The sequence below is a fragment of the Brachyistius frenatus genome, unplaced genomic scaffold (genome assembly GCF_029030835.1).
Source record: "Brachyistius frenatus isolate BFR_SWC_R1_liver_20210118 unplaced genomic scaffold, ASM2903083v1 Contig_516, whole genome shotgun sequence".
Lineage (NCBI taxonomy): Eukaryota > Metazoa > Chordata > Actinopteri > Embiotocidae > Brachyistius > Brachyistius frenatus.
This window is the reverse complement of record NW_027211115.1, coordinates 76,763-92,006: the sequence shown is the minus strand read 5'-3', so window position 1 is coordinate 92,006 and position 15,244 is coordinate 76,763. Positions and strand designations below refer to the sequence as shown.

The following is a 15,244-nucleotide window of genomic DNA, read 5'->3' as shown; positions in this document are numbered from 1 at the left end:
GTCCAACAGGATCAGAACTGAGACCTTATTGTCATCAGAGTTTAGTTGGAGGTCGCTGATTATTTTACTAATTGCCATGATGTGCTGTGCTGTGCTGTGATGTGCTGTGCTGTGATGTGATGTGATGTGATGTGATGTGATGTGATGTGATGTGATGTGATGTGATGTGATGTGATGTGATGTGATGTGATGTGATGTGATGTGATGTGATGTGATGTGATGTGATGTGATGTGATGTGATGTGATGTGATGTGATGTGATGTGATGTGATGTGATGTGATGTGATGTGCTCCAAAGACTAAAATTCCTCCAGGATGTTTTCTTTCAGAAAGGATTTTATTTACACTGAAACTATCTTTTCAAGTATCTTACTAAGAAATGGAAGGTTGGATATTGGCCTTTAGCTGGTCAATGCATTGATGTTGAGGTTGGGTTTCTTCAGTAATGGTTTTGCAAAAGATGTTTTGAAGGCATCCAGGAAAATGCCAGTTTGAAGTGATGTGTTTATAATGTCGAGGACATGACTTCAAATGCTGTTGAATACCTGCTTGAAAAACGCTGTTGGTATCGGGTCAATACAGGAAGTAGAGGAGTTACACCCAGTGACAGTCTTGGAGGCGAATTTTTCCATGGTTGCATTTATGTTACAACATTTTTGGAGTCCATCTGTGTTAACATCAGCAGCAACACATAAGCAAACATGGATGTAAAGCAGGAACATTTCTGTAGTAAACCACCATAAAATATGTGTTAAGTGCAATAATTTTTACTTAAATGTCACTAACTTGACAAACAAATACAGTGTTTTCCCCGAGGCAGACAGCATTGGAATGCAGTAGGCTATGATTTTATAATATATTTGATCACCTAACTTTACCAATATCAGTAAGGTCAGGTTTTGTAAAGCCATAAGTATTTATCTTCTCACAGAAAAGATTAATCAAAGCCTGTGCTTGTCGTGGAGGGGGGTGCAGATTTGAACTGGTAGCTTGAGGAGCAGAGCTGCTAACATTGGCATACTTGCTTCTTTAGATATAAATGTAGAGTCCGCTTAAAAAAGACTGCTATTTTGGTCTGATTTTGAGCAGTTTGGGGTCCAATGATAACTTAACTTTGGGCTTTTATTATGCTTTTTTATAAAACAGACAGCGCACAGCAGAGCAGATAAACAGCACAGAACTTAGTGCAACCTTCAGTGATAGAAAAATGCATGAATGACTCTGACAATGAGCTGAAATGAAACCAGTTTACAGGCATTAAGTAAATGAATAGTGGTAACTGGACATGACCCCAGTTCTATGAATACATTCATATTTTGTTTCTTTAAGCGGCGGTAAGGGGTCCTGTTGTGAGACAATAATAGGGAAACACAGATATATCAGCAGAGATATGACAGCTACCTCTAACAGACACAATATAGGTAGGTAGGTAGGTAGGTAGGTATTTACTTTATTAATCCCCGAGGGGAAATTTTATATACACTTAGACTTCCTTTGCAGACAGAATTAATTTTAATTGAATCCACAGAGACATAGACACAATTTGTTTTTTTTATACAAAACTCTTTGCCTCATCTTAGTGAGTGTTTTTTTTAGGCTCCCTCTGATGACAGCAATATTTTACGCAGAAAAACCCAATTGGATAGGTACAATCACATTTTGTGAAGCTGGAGTTTTTTTCCTGAAAATAATTAGTCATGTTTTCATTTTTGAATTACCTGCATTGCAAGCAAAAACACAGAACAATAATCCCCTCCACCCACCTGTCTTTGTTTTTATAATATTCACTTTTATCAATATTTACAATGTACAGTGTGTTCTCGTACACTTCACACAGAATAACATGTATTCCGTCCTTGATTAAAAGGTCAATGAAGGAAATCCTTCCTGGCTCCAGTTCTTTTTCTTGAATGAACTGAACTTTAATTGTTGAATTGTTGAGTTTCTCTGTATAATATTGTAAAGTTCTGCTGTAAGGACTTTAAGTGCCATGGAATAACCTGTGTTGTGATTTGGCACTATATAAATAAAATTGAATTGAATTGAATTTCTGATTTCTTAAAACAAAATAATAAAAGTGTTTCCCTGTGGCACGATATGCCTCATGAAATATGAGCCCTCATCAAAACTGTAGGAGGAAAAAAAGGCCTTCCTCCATTGTTAATGTCCTGCTCTATTCAACACAAAATGTTTGTCACAAATTATGTTTTTAAATGCAAAACTTTTTTCTTTAAAAACCCTCCTGGCATTTGAAAATGAATTTCCTTGTCTGTACATAATGCATATTGTGTGGAAAAAAAACCATCCTTCTAATGAATAGACTTTTAAAAAAAAATGTACAGCTGCATGAACAATGACTGGAGCAGTGCAATGATGATCAGGAGCAACTTTCTCTTCACTAAAACTCCAAAAATAACACGTTTTCATCCAGTCTTTCTTCTTTCATCTGCATGAAGGCAAATCAAGAATTTAAATTTAGTCTTGGAGAAATCCAGGTGTGATGGATATAGTATGTATTTATAATTACATATATACACTTAAATACTTTCACCCATATTTCTCCATTGTCCATATACATTCAAAGCCTGTTTGAAAATGCAAAAAGAGCGTTGGAATATAAAAGGAGAGGAAAGGCATGAAAATAAATGGATTTACTGATGTAAAATCTGTGATATATTATTATTTTATTGTTTGGCTTTGGCTATGTAAAACCAGAATAATTTTAACACTTATCGCAGTCTTTCTGAAGATGAAAGCATCCATCTTCTGCGAGGTCGCCTCAGCATGGCAAACATGGACTCTTAGCGTTGCATGATAAGATTCAGTGGTCTCCAGAGGATTGCTCAGTTCTGTTCACAAACAAGATGTCAAGAGTCCACATTCCCTTACATTAAACCAAAATTGAAAATAAACACGAGTTTGACACTGAGAGGTCATCGAGTACCACAAATAAGTGCCCAGTGACACAAGACAAGCGCGTCTCACAACGGCAGCAGGTCAGATGGAAAGATGGGAGCAGGGTTGGTGATGAAATGGGAGTCCTCCATATGCACACACACACACACACATGCACACAAGCACACTCACTGAACAGGATTAGAGTTTCTCTTGAATTTATTTAATCATTCACTTATTGTCTGAAGTCAATAAGTGTTTTTACCTAAAGTTCCCAAAAACAATAAATATTAATCTGCAGCTGGGCAGGTTAAACCAGTATTTCCTGTGATGTTTTGCAGCACTGAAGATCATGATCCCTGTGAGGAACTTCCGCACTCTCTTCCCACTCAGGCTGTCTTGTTGGCGCCTGGTAAACAATGATCTGAAACAACGATAGGCTCAATCAGTGCAGAGTTTTCTGCATGAGAAAGTCAAACAGGGAAGTCAGACGTTAGTTTCCTCTCCCTCCAGAGGATATGAGCTGTACTGCACCCGCTCTTCCAGACACATGTCCTCTGTCGTAGTGCCGGCGCGGCCGATGGCGCCTCGGTGTGGCTGAAACGAGAACTGAAAGGTGTGCCTGCTCTTCTTGGGTTTGCGTTTCCCCATCCCGTTGCTGTAGGAAACAACTAGCTGGCGGTTCTCCTCGGGTGCAGCGGAGCAGGACGGCCCTCTGCCAGCTTTGTTGAGGCGCGGCGAGTCACCGCTGGGCTCACTGCCGTTGTTGTCATGGAGATCTGGCAGATTGCCGGTGGTGATGCTGCCGCTCTTTACATGCGGCGTGTGGCTGTGGGTGTGGCGGTACTCCTCGTCAATGTCCTTACCCAGTTTCCACCTTTTCCACTTTTTTAGCATCTCCGACTGCACCTGAGGGAGAATGGGATAGCAGACACAGAGCAGATAGTGTATGATGGGATAGCAGAGAAAATGAGGAGATAGCAGTAACAAAGATTATAAAAGACACACAGAGTACTTCATCAGATGGACGTCTCTTGCCAAAGACTGCATTTAAAAGTTTAAACATTAGCAGATGGAAGCTGCTGTGTTCGTCCTTCTTTGTAGACAAAAGAATGGACTTAGACTTAGACTTTATTAATCCCACAGTGGGAAACACAAAAAGGTGCACACAATAAGAAAACATTTACAAATACGTATATAAAAAAAAAGATAGATTACAAATAATTATTTGAGAAAAAAATAAGAGCAATGAATAAATACACAAACTACATACACTAAAATAAAATAAATAAATACAGCCTGGGATGAATGGAAAGAGTCAGGTGCTATGAAATGAAATACAGTGCAACATTATTCTAAGGTGTTGAGTAGTCTGACAGCAGTCGAAACAAGCGATCTGCAGGTGGCGCTCTTTCCTGCTCTGAGGGTGCAGCAGTCTGAAGGAGTTGCTTTAAGCTCCTACAGTCTCATGGAGGATGAGAGGTGGTGTCCATGATCCTGCTCTCCCCCACCTCCTCTATGGAGTGCAGAGGACTGTCCAGGACAGAGCTGACCTTTGACCTCCTGGTCCTCTCTGTTCCTGCACAGCTCCAGCAGACCGTTGCATACAAGATGGCTGACGCCACCACAGAGTCGTAGAACATCCTCAGCAGAGTCCTGCAGACTCTGAAGAACCTCAGTCTTCTCAGCAGATGGAGGCGACTCTGGTCCTTCTTGAAGACAACATCCGTGTTGTCCGACCGGTCCAGTTTATTGTCGAGGTGAACACCCAGGAATTTATAAGTGTCCACAATGTCCATGTCCGATCCCTGGATGTTCACCGATGGAGTTGGTGTTGCATTTCTGATACGCGTCCAACGATGATTGTATCATCAGAGAACTTCTGGATGTGGCAGCAGTCAGGGTTGTATCTGAAGGGGGAGGTGTTCAGGGAGAACAGGAAGGGGGCCCCCGTGCTGCAGACCGCCACATCAGACACACAGTCGTCGTACGTTGGTGAGGTAGTCGGTGGTCCATGCAGTCAGGCGGCTGTCCACTCCTGGTCCCTCCACCTCCCTCCTGCTCCCTCCAGCTCCCTCCAACTTCCCCCCCCAGCAGCGATGGCTGAAAAGTGTTGAATGCGATGGAGAAGTCAATGAAAATGAAACACGACCCTCAGCGTGCTGTCAGTGATCTCCAGGTGAGAGAGGGATCTGTGTAACAGGTAGATCACCGCGTCCTCCACACCAACGCTGCTCTGGAGACAAACTGCAGGAGGTCCAGCAAAGTGATCACCAGGGGATCCAGTGAAGTGATCACCGGGGGATCCACTGAAGTGATCACCAGGGGATCTGGTGAAGTGCTCACCAGGGGTCTGAGGGAGCCGAGAATGATCCTCTCCATCGTCTTCATCACGCGGGAGGTTAAGGCTACAGGTCTGAAGTGATTTAGCTCCTTGGGGTGTTCAGTCTTTGGGACTGGAACTACACAGGAGGTTCTCCAGAGGACCGGGACTCTCTCTAGGCTGAGGAGGTTCTCCAGAGGACTGGGACTCTCTCCAGGCTGAGGGGGTTCTCCAGAGGACCGGGACTCTCCAGACTGATGCTCGGGTTGAAAATGTGCAAAGGCACCTCACAGAGCTGATCTGCACAGTCCCTGAGCAGCCTGGAGCTGATGCCATCTGGGCCTGTAGCCTTCCTCACCCTAACCCTCCTCAGTTCCTTCCTCACCTGATCAGACGTGATGTGAAGAGAGGAGGAGTGGCTCCTCTTGATCCTGATGGGAGGAGGTATTTGACACCTGGCTAGGAGTGGAGGGATGGAGGTAAAAGGTGTGAGGAGGGTGCCTTTGATGTCACGTGGGGAGAGGAGGGGGACTGCCAGAGAGGCTGGAACGTTGCCTCCACTGTGCTCTGGAGGATGAGGGAGGGAGGGGGTGTAGAATCAAACCTGTTTTTCAACAGGTTTAGTTCGTTAGCGTGGTCTCCATGTTCTGGGCCCCTCCCACCACCGCTGCTGAGGCCCGTGATGGTTCTGAGCCCTCTCCAGACCTCACGTGCGTTGTTCTGTTGGACAACGCACGTGAGGTCAGTGGAACTTGAACAAACATGGGGCTTTTAGACATATAAAAGAACAGGAAAACTGATGATGAATAATGTATCTTCTCTACAAAGCGAAAGGATGTAACTGCAGAAATGACACAGATCAAATTAAAGTGGTGCTCGACATGAAAGTAAATCTGTCTCACCTCTTTATTTACAAAGCAGTACAGGATGGCAACCAGCAGGCCCTGAAATGAATGAAGGACATTTAGTGTAATGCTTTGCTAAAATATGATTTTTTTTTTAATTATCATTATCAGTAAACACACAGATATCACCTTTGACTTTGTGCATAAAGCTTTATCCCTGTCTAATAGACCAAGAAGTAAAACTGACCAAAATGTATAATTAAATGAATAAATTAAATTCAACTAACAATTAAATAAAATACTAAAAAATTACTATTTACTCAGTTGAGGTTCATCCTCCTTCCTGAGTTTTAATCACTGAAAAGTATCTACTCTTTAGATTTGTACCAAGCTTAATTTGCTTCAAAATAAAACAATGAATGTAACGCACACTGATTTTTAGGTAGATCAAGGGAGACAACCCTTTATGCCTCGAATGAAACAGCAGCGTCATGAGCTACACCACTAAAGAATCTCATTTTGTTGATTTTTGCTCACTGCTTTTGAGGAGCTTTATTTATTTGACTCGTTAACCAGACCGACTCCGAAGAAAGACGTTTCTTTTAAGTCTGTGAGGAATCTCCGGTGAGTGGCGAATGCATGTTACTAACAGTTAGCCGTTTGCTGTAGAGCTACAAAGGAGGACAGTTGTAACACAGTTGTTTAGTTGGGCTAAAGATATCTATCAGGAGAGAAGGAAAAAAAACAGCCCACTAACTGTGAAAGTTTAAATAATTACTGTTAGGTATAAGTGATAGATTCCACTGAGTCGCGAGTAGATGTTTAACTATGCTGTGTATGAAATATGTTGGTATGTTAATATTGACCATAGTGAATAGTATTATATATATGTGTGTAATACTATATTGTGTGCTGGTCATTTACTGTTACACCAACGATAGAGTTTAGAAATTACAGTACTGACATCATATTCAATTCTGCTGTATGCAGACTGTTTTTTGTATAGATCTCTGATGGATACAGCGATCCCCAGAAACATCTGCAGAGCGCTGGAGCTGAGTGACCCTGCGATCCCTGATCGTCTTTACCGTGGCTGGAGCTGCATTTGGGCTTCTTGGATTGTCCTGTCGGGGCTACGACGAGCAAAGGATTCAGATAAGAGTTTTAGGGTGAGAGCCTACAGACATACACCAGCCGGCTAGTAAACTGAAAGACAATAGACTGAAATTGACTGACTGTGGGAGAAATACTGGTGTTGGGTTTATTACTTGAATTTGTATTTTTTCTCTTAGGTAGGTAGGTAGGTATATACTTTATTATTTATTTATTTATTTATTTTATGCTGTTCCCTTGATTTTCTGTGCGTGTGTTAATAACTATAATAAATTGCAGTTCAGTTCCATGTTTCTTTCACTCCCAGAGCGACCTTAAGAGAGTCCAAACTTAACAGAAAATCTAATGTGTTACATGAACATCACAATAAAATGTATTGGATGCAAGCGGCAACCAATTGTGACGTCACCGGTTGGTTTGTGAACAGTCGTTCTGAAGCCTCCAGTTCTGAATTTGTCCATCACCATCTTGCTAGTTCGGAGAAGTTTGGAACAGGAAACGACCATATTTGGGTGAGCTGGGGGAGGAGCAAGCAGTAGATCTGACTGGATACTACGTCCCGCCCAACGATAGCCGTAACCTGACTGCACCACAGGCCTGTCAATCAAACAGACACACCCCCAGAAACAGGTCTTTTTGAATCTTCTTTTCTGATGAATGAGGGATTATTTTCAGATGGACCTCCAGAAAACTAATAAGAAGGAGTGACTTTAGCTAACAACACTGAGATAACTGATGGACACATTTTATTCACTTTGGATTTGATGAGAGAAGTTGAATGGGAGTCTATGTAGCCGGAGGCTTTTTGGAGCCGAACTCTAGTGGCACTCGGTAGTATTGCATCTTAAGACACTTCTGCATCGACCTCATTTTTATTAGAGACAGACTCTACATCCACTTTTATATGTAGTCAATGATTGAATGGTTTGTTAATGTGTACTGTAACTACAATTGTTTTATTCTGGCTACATAAAATTGGCAGCACGGCAAGTCTTGCTTTTACATATAAATATTAATCATCCTATTTATATATGTCCATTTGCAAAGTAGTTTAATCCAGGGTGACACTTTTTTTTTAATCAATTTTATGAAACATTAGGATAGAATGACATTTAACTCTGTACATTGGTTACTTGGTAGAGGTCTTTGTCTTTGTTGTAAAATATGGGAAACAGATTTACCTAAATGAAAATTTATGTCAAGTGCTTTCCTGAGACAAAACTGGACTAAAAACTAAAAAGAAACAACAGGCTTAAAAATGAACTTGTATTCCTCAGATAATTAAAGAAAAAAAACATATAGAGAGAAAATCCAGAAAAGCACATCACATTCAAATATTTGTGGACAGAAATGTGAATAAGTGAGAGTTAAGGTTCACATAGAGTTGAGCTCGGACCTGGAAGGAGTTGAACAAGAGGTCACAGAAGAGCCGAATGAGGCGCAGCATGGAGCCTTTAGGGACAGACTCATCGATGACGAAGGTAAAGAGGATGGCGTGAATCCCAAGCAGGGGGATAAGAGTCAGAGTGGACTTCGCCAGTCTTTAGGTGGAGGAAAAGGGAAACAGAGAAGAAATTTAGAGCCTACAAGAAATGATGAAAAGGTCAGCCACTACTCTTCATTACGACGTCTCAGTGGGTAGCGGTAGTCTACAGACCTGTTGGTCATCAACACCATCAACTGGTGTGCAAGAACTTTTTAATTTTATCACAAAAAACTAATTGTACAAAAATAAAGCCAGAGGAAAATAAAAGATTTAAAAAAAGCTAAATCATTATTCTTATATGAACATTTTCAGCAAAAAAAAGTCTTGAAACCCGACTACCGAACAAATACTCATATCAATTTTTATTTTACTTCTTCCAGAAACAGGATAGTTTTTCTCACCTGAACTTGTAGTCGGTGTATCTCATCTGGTGAGCTCTGAGTTTAGACATCAGGATTTTGATTATTCGGATAAATATGAAGAAGTTAATCTGAAACAAGAAGAGAAGCCATAAAATACAAAATATGTATGTACCGTGTCGTGTCTGAGAGAGACAAAAACATTCACTAAAACATCCATAGCTGGACAGTTCTTTTGTGTGTGGGATTTGACATGCCAACACACACAGTCAAGTTTTCATTGATTGACATGTTTTTTCTAAAAAACTAAGATAACCTGAACAAAACTGAACTCGTACCCCAACAATGAGTCAATCAACAAAAAAGTGATTTATGTTAGGATTTGTTTTATGCCCCCAAAATGTGACAGTGTAAACAGATTTATATCCCCACAACATACAGTAAGTATAACAAGGACACACACACACACACACACACACACACACACACACACACACACACACACACACACACACACACACACACAGACACACACATGTGTGTGTGTGTCTGTGTAAATGCAACATGGATAAGGAGGGGCACTAGGTTGTGAGCTGGCTAGCCCTGAGTTTACAATTATGACCCAAGTTCGCCCTGTAACACCGTCGATCGATTCTGTGCCGAAATCTCCGACCAGCCCAACATCAGGATCAGAGCCAACCACGAGCAGGGAGAGCAGCGTTGCGGAATGTGGGTTTAAAAAAAAAAAAAAAAAAAAAAAGGCATCAAACTTATGATGAATTCATCAATTTCGCAAGTCACAGCTGTTTTGGTTCCATATGTCGGTGCATATAAACACCACACTGTATTAGATCACATCTCATGTGAACAGTTGATCCGCTTTTGAACGCAGCTACAGTTTGTGAATGTTGAACTTGAATTGCCTTCATCACATAGATCACGAGATCAAGAGAGAGACAGGCGGTCTTACCAGATAAGCAAACAGTATGGGAGAACGGATGATCCACCAATTTCCCATGTTAATATTCCTCTCCCAGCACCTACAAACATACACACACACACACACACACACACACACACACACACACACACACACACACACACACACACACACACACACACACACACACACACACACACACACACACACACACACACACACACACACACACACACATTTTACACTGTAACTTGTTGTCATTGTGACTTTGCTCAAAGAGATTAAACGGGTTCATACATTTCAAAATGAGTAGCTTGAGGAAATCAAAAGGAAAGGCCGTTCAAAAAGTACAGCCAACTGTCTCCTCAGAGTTCACAGATAAAAGCTGCAACATTTAAACTGTCCTTCATTTGATGTGAAAATTATATGAACTTGATCAAACTTACTCTTCATTCTCATACAGATATTTCACTGTGATCCATGGCAACACGAATATGAGAGGTGCACCTGAGAATGGCAGAGGTCATGGATTATCAAAGCGCACACCAAACTATTGTTTATTCTTTAATCCTTTTATCATTATGACATTTTTTTTATTATATCATCACCCTTCATAAAACATGAAACACTTTTTCTTATCATCATAAATTTAAAACTGTAATTGTGTCCAGACAAATATTTCTGTTCTCGCCTTGCCCACTGAAGAGATGAACGCTCTTCTTTGAATGTTCTCACTGCTGCCAGGCCACGATGACTCACTAACATCCGTTAGACAATAATGCGACATAGGCTGAGTTGTTTCTCCACTTGGTGAGGATTTTCATAATTAATGGAGAACAAGCTCAAGATAATTATACAATTTAGTTGTTATCTCAGAATAGCAGCATGAAAACGTCTCTGTTTATTTAAAGATAAAATTCTGGGCTCATGAATGTTTTCAGTATTTCTTGTGAGGATTTATACATGAAACAAATTAGTAGCGGCGAGATTCCTTTTTGGCTTTTTTCATAACAATATTTTACACATAACTTTTAGATATTTATATTCAAAAGATATTTTCTTTCAGCGCCTTATGAGTTAGATATCTCACAGACTAGTCTAGTAAAGGGAAACGCTACTGATTTTTACACATGAAAGTCTGTTTACAGGTCGTTGGGAGTAGTTTTGTATAGCAAAAAAATAAAGAAAATATATATAAAGTCTTTCAGGTGAAGCTGTAGTAATGTAGGTGGCAGGTTTTGAAGACGTAATAAAATGCAGAGTTTGATCATATTCCGCTCTTGTGCAGTGAATTTACAGAAGTTAAAGAACTGTCATCCCATCCCTTCCCATTTTAGGGTTATATTAATGCATTATTTCAAAATTCTATACAATAACACCTGATTCTTCTCTCCTTTTTGGCCTCATCGTTTCTCTACCTACAATAATCTCTGTGATTACTTCTCTCCTCACCCTGCGTTGTTATCACTGCCTGTCATCCAACCCCTGCCCACTAGATGCTTTTGTAGATTGGGATTCACCTGACTCATCCTTCCAACTATCACCTGCCTACACAGCCATGTATTTGCTCTGAAGTCAGGTTACAGACCTGTTAACCATTTCTGTTCCTCAGTAACTTCCTGTTTCTCTTGTCTATTGTTTGACTCTGACTATTTATTCATTAATGTTATAGCTTCTCTGTGGTCCATGTATGTCTCGCAATACGAGCAGTCTTGGAACTTTTTGATCTACTTCGTACACCCATCAGTCCACTGGGTGACTAACGTGTAAGTGTCCCATTTTGCATTGCCTCGGCATAAAAGGTAGAGTACCTCAGATTTAGGCACCATCATAATTTGTGTTGAAATAAGCAATTTTACACAAGTAACATTATGCACCTCATGTAAGTTACTTAATGTACATTAGGCAAGTTAAATATGTTAGGTTATGTATTAAAGAAATCCATGTTGTCTTTAACTTTTTCACAGACTAAAAAACTGGTCTCCCGAGTGAACGCTCTGTATTTGTTTCATCCAACTGTCACCGACCTTGTCCCTATGGAGACTTTATCACTCTTTACACTTCATCACATGACTTCTGTCACATGACCTCCTTCTTCGACCCTAATCACACATATGTGTACTTTTTACACCTAGGAGAGACAAAACGTGACTCTGACACGGTATCCTCTACTGGACTGACGTGTGTATTTCACGGTTTGACATGGTATCAGGCTAAAAGGTCAGACTACAGTTTACTGTTTTTAGCACATTGACCAATGTTTGTCTGTCAGAAAACAGCCGAAATGCAACTTTGTGTATATTCCTGTAATGACCACAAAACAGTTAGTTACTTCATGACTTTCACTCGCTGTGAAACAGTTTTGGTTCTTACCCCAGCCGATGGCCAGGTAAATGTAGAAGTACTTCCTCTCGCTGAACACGGTGATGACTAGAAGGCTATGCAGGTAGATGCCTTCCACCAGCAGCCAGTAGTTGTTGGCCATTACGCTGTACTGCATCATCACCATGGCACCGCGACACCACGTCACAGCCTGACAAACAACACAAGACAAAAATAAGCAATGGGCTCCGTTACTTACACAGTGAAAATGTCGTAAATGTTGCTTTCCAACCGCATTCAGCTGAATTTATTCAGACTGAAGCACAATATTGATATGTCTAGACACACCCAATCCATCAAGTTATCCTGTTAATGCACGCTCATTATATGGTGTATGAAAATAACTATAAAGTGATACATTTTTTCTGCAACACTGCAACTAGAGCAGCACTTTGAAAACCATTAGCAATGAATCGTTTTCTTATGATGTGTCACTGTAATTCACAAAGCTGCACATTCACACACTAATAGCAGATTGATTTGTTCTGACCGGTATGTTGACCCAGGCTTGTGTCCGGGCGTCACTGCTGCTCCTCGGGTCTAGTGTGAGGGTCAGTAGGGCGTCTTTAACCAGAATGGACACGGCTCTCAGGATGAAAGAGGCAAACAGGTTCATGTGGATGTTGTTCCTCATACAGTGGAGCTTCCTAATGCAGAGGCGACAATGTGTGATGTCTTTTTACCTGTATGTGTCTGATTCACTATTCAGTCCTCATGCAGCAAAAGACCAAAATTATGTTTTTGAATCCTTTGCCTTATAATTTTCTTGCTTTCCAATTTTGGGCTTTGCATTTATTGTACGTCATTCTCCTCTTCCTTCCTTTTTTACATCATGCATCTCTCTTCCCTCCTTCTTGTTTTACTTTGTGTCCTTTTACTACCTTTTTTTTAGTACCTTTTGATTCATATGAAACTGCCGTAGCCATTACTTTGTGTTTTTTGTTCTTATTTCTCTTTTCACCTCCTTCTTTTCCCCCTTATTTTCTCTTGTTTTTTTCTTTTTTCATTCATTCTTCCCCCTAAATATATTCCTGAATTTCATTTTTATTTATTTCTTTGTTCAGACGTCAATCTATTCACACCATCATACTAACAGAAAAGGTCTATTTACCTGTACAATAATAACAGGCTAAGTCATCATACCTAACAACAGAATAGTTAATTTCCCAAAACAATATATTTGAGAGTATCAGTGACAGGCATACTGGACCTGTCATCATGGTAACACTAATGAACACGTGGGTACTGTTGTCAAATGGACACAATCTGGTTAGGGTTAGGAAGAGTTCATGATATTTGTAAAAATAGGTAAATTTACTTACATAAGTTATGTTGCATAAATAGAAGTTATGTTATGTATGTGAGGAAAGGGAAATAATAACACTAATTAAAGAAAAGTCGGCGTCAATACTTGTATTTGTTCCAGCCACCCCTGACATCCTTTCTACACACACTTTGTCACTCTTCATACAACTTCTTCTGATGTCCTCCCTTACTGCCACTACAGGTTGCAATAAATGTAAATATGGCTCATATTAAACCTGCAGAGTCATTTCAAAAACACTGTTGATGCGTGCTTACGTCATTGGCTCTGCTATCTTCTATGACGCTACTTTTGTGGCTTTAAATAAAGTAAATAAATTCTCTACAAAGCGTCATAACTCCATTTGTAACAACACTTGTAAGAACAAGAGCCCCACGATTGAATTATTTTATCCAACTTCAGTTAGCATAGGGCTACGGCAGAAGCCCGGCTGGCGTATCTCTGGTGCTCATGGTCCTCCCAGTGCGCACTAGCTAGCGTGGGAAGGTTTTTAGAAGTCTGTATACTGTGAAATACAAGGAGATTAATCTGGTGGTGATAGAGGCTTCATCAGCATCGTGCAAAATAGTTTTGTAAGGCTTGAATATAACAGATGTTTATTTTACCTAAAACTCTCCCACGAGGTTTAAGCTGCTTACATACACAATGTTTTAGGGAGGATGATCTGATCCAGCTATCCCCTCTTTACATCCTTTGCTGTATTATCCTTCCTCTTTCCTTTCATGTATTGATTTATTCCTTTCATTTTATCATTCCTTTTTACCTGAAGATGATGAGAATTCCCAGGGCCAGAAGCAGAGCTCCCAGTGACAGAGAGTAGCCCACTGTATACATGATCCGTAACTGACTGAGAATGCGGCCATACTGCTGCTGCAGAGCCAACAGAGGGACACAGTCAGATACTTCCATGCATTCATACAGAACACACAAAAACACACACTTTAGATTATATTCAGCACAAAAGATGTCAAGAAAATGGCCTCGGCTTCTTGAACAGATGGGAGGATTTTTACATGCAGTCATTTCAGATCGTGTCAAGTTAAAGAGTCACAGAAGTGCCCAACCATCTGCCACTACAAGCAGCTTCGAACATGGCAACAGTTCATTCACAAGGCAGACAGACACACACAGTTTTAGACACAGATAGGCCGTACTGTATACACACACCTCACCAGGGTCGTCCTCACATTCGCTGGTATTCTTTTTCGCCCATTTACCATCTTCATTGCAGACTCTGTAGACCAGACCTCTCTGAACTGTTCACACAGAGATTCATAAATTAGGCTGTTAGATGGTACTTAATGACCATCACAATAAAAAAAATTAGATTAGAAATAAAAGTTCAAAATTGCAAGTAAAATAAAAAATGTGATGGTTAAACCTTATTCAACTCTTTAACATGACTTCTGAGCTCCATCGTGACATTGTTTAATTTACACCTGTATCAGGTTCCCTGTCTGACCCTGGTGTGTCTCCCTCTATTTTGTCCCCAATCACCTCTCCTCATGTGTGCTGTCATTCCCTTGTCTGTTTGTTATTGTGTCCCCATGTGTTCTGTGTCCTCCTCTCCCCGCCTCC

At 40.6% G+C, this 15,244-nt stretch overlaps 1 protein-coding gene across 2 annotated transcripts in view; it reads right to left on the bottom strand.

Moving 5' to 3' along the window:
- Positions 1–1,430: 1,430 nt before the first annotated feature.
- Positions 1,431–15,244, bottom strand: part of gcgrb (glucagon receptor b) — a 54,247-nt gene continuing 40,433 nt past the window's right edge. Inside the window, exons 5-14 of one of the 2 annotated variants that reach the window (XM_069688028.1) lie at positions 14,834–14,922; positions 14,430–14,536; positions 12,833–12,989; positions 12,334–12,493; positions 10,407–10,467; positions 9,991–10,060; positions 9,063–9,151; positions 8,572–8,716; positions 6,120–6,161; positions 1,431–3,803 (exon numbers count right to left, since the gene is read on the bottom strand). In XM_069688028.1, the coding sequence (XP_069544129.1) occupies positions 3,381–3,803; positions 6,120–6,161; positions 8,572–8,716; positions 9,063–9,151; positions 9,991–10,060; positions 10,407–10,467; positions 12,334–12,493; positions 12,833–12,989; positions 14,430–14,536; positions 14,834–14,922 (1,343 nt within the window). In that variant the 3' untranslated portion in view covers positions 1,431–3,380. The remainder of the gene's footprint in view (positions 3,804–6,119; positions 6,162–8,571; positions 8,717–9,062; positions 9,152–9,990; positions 10,061–10,406; positions 10,468–12,333; positions 12,494–12,832; positions 12,990–14,429; positions 14,537–14,833; positions 14,923–15,244) is intronic. The other variant, XM_069688029.1, reaches the window with a different exon arrangement.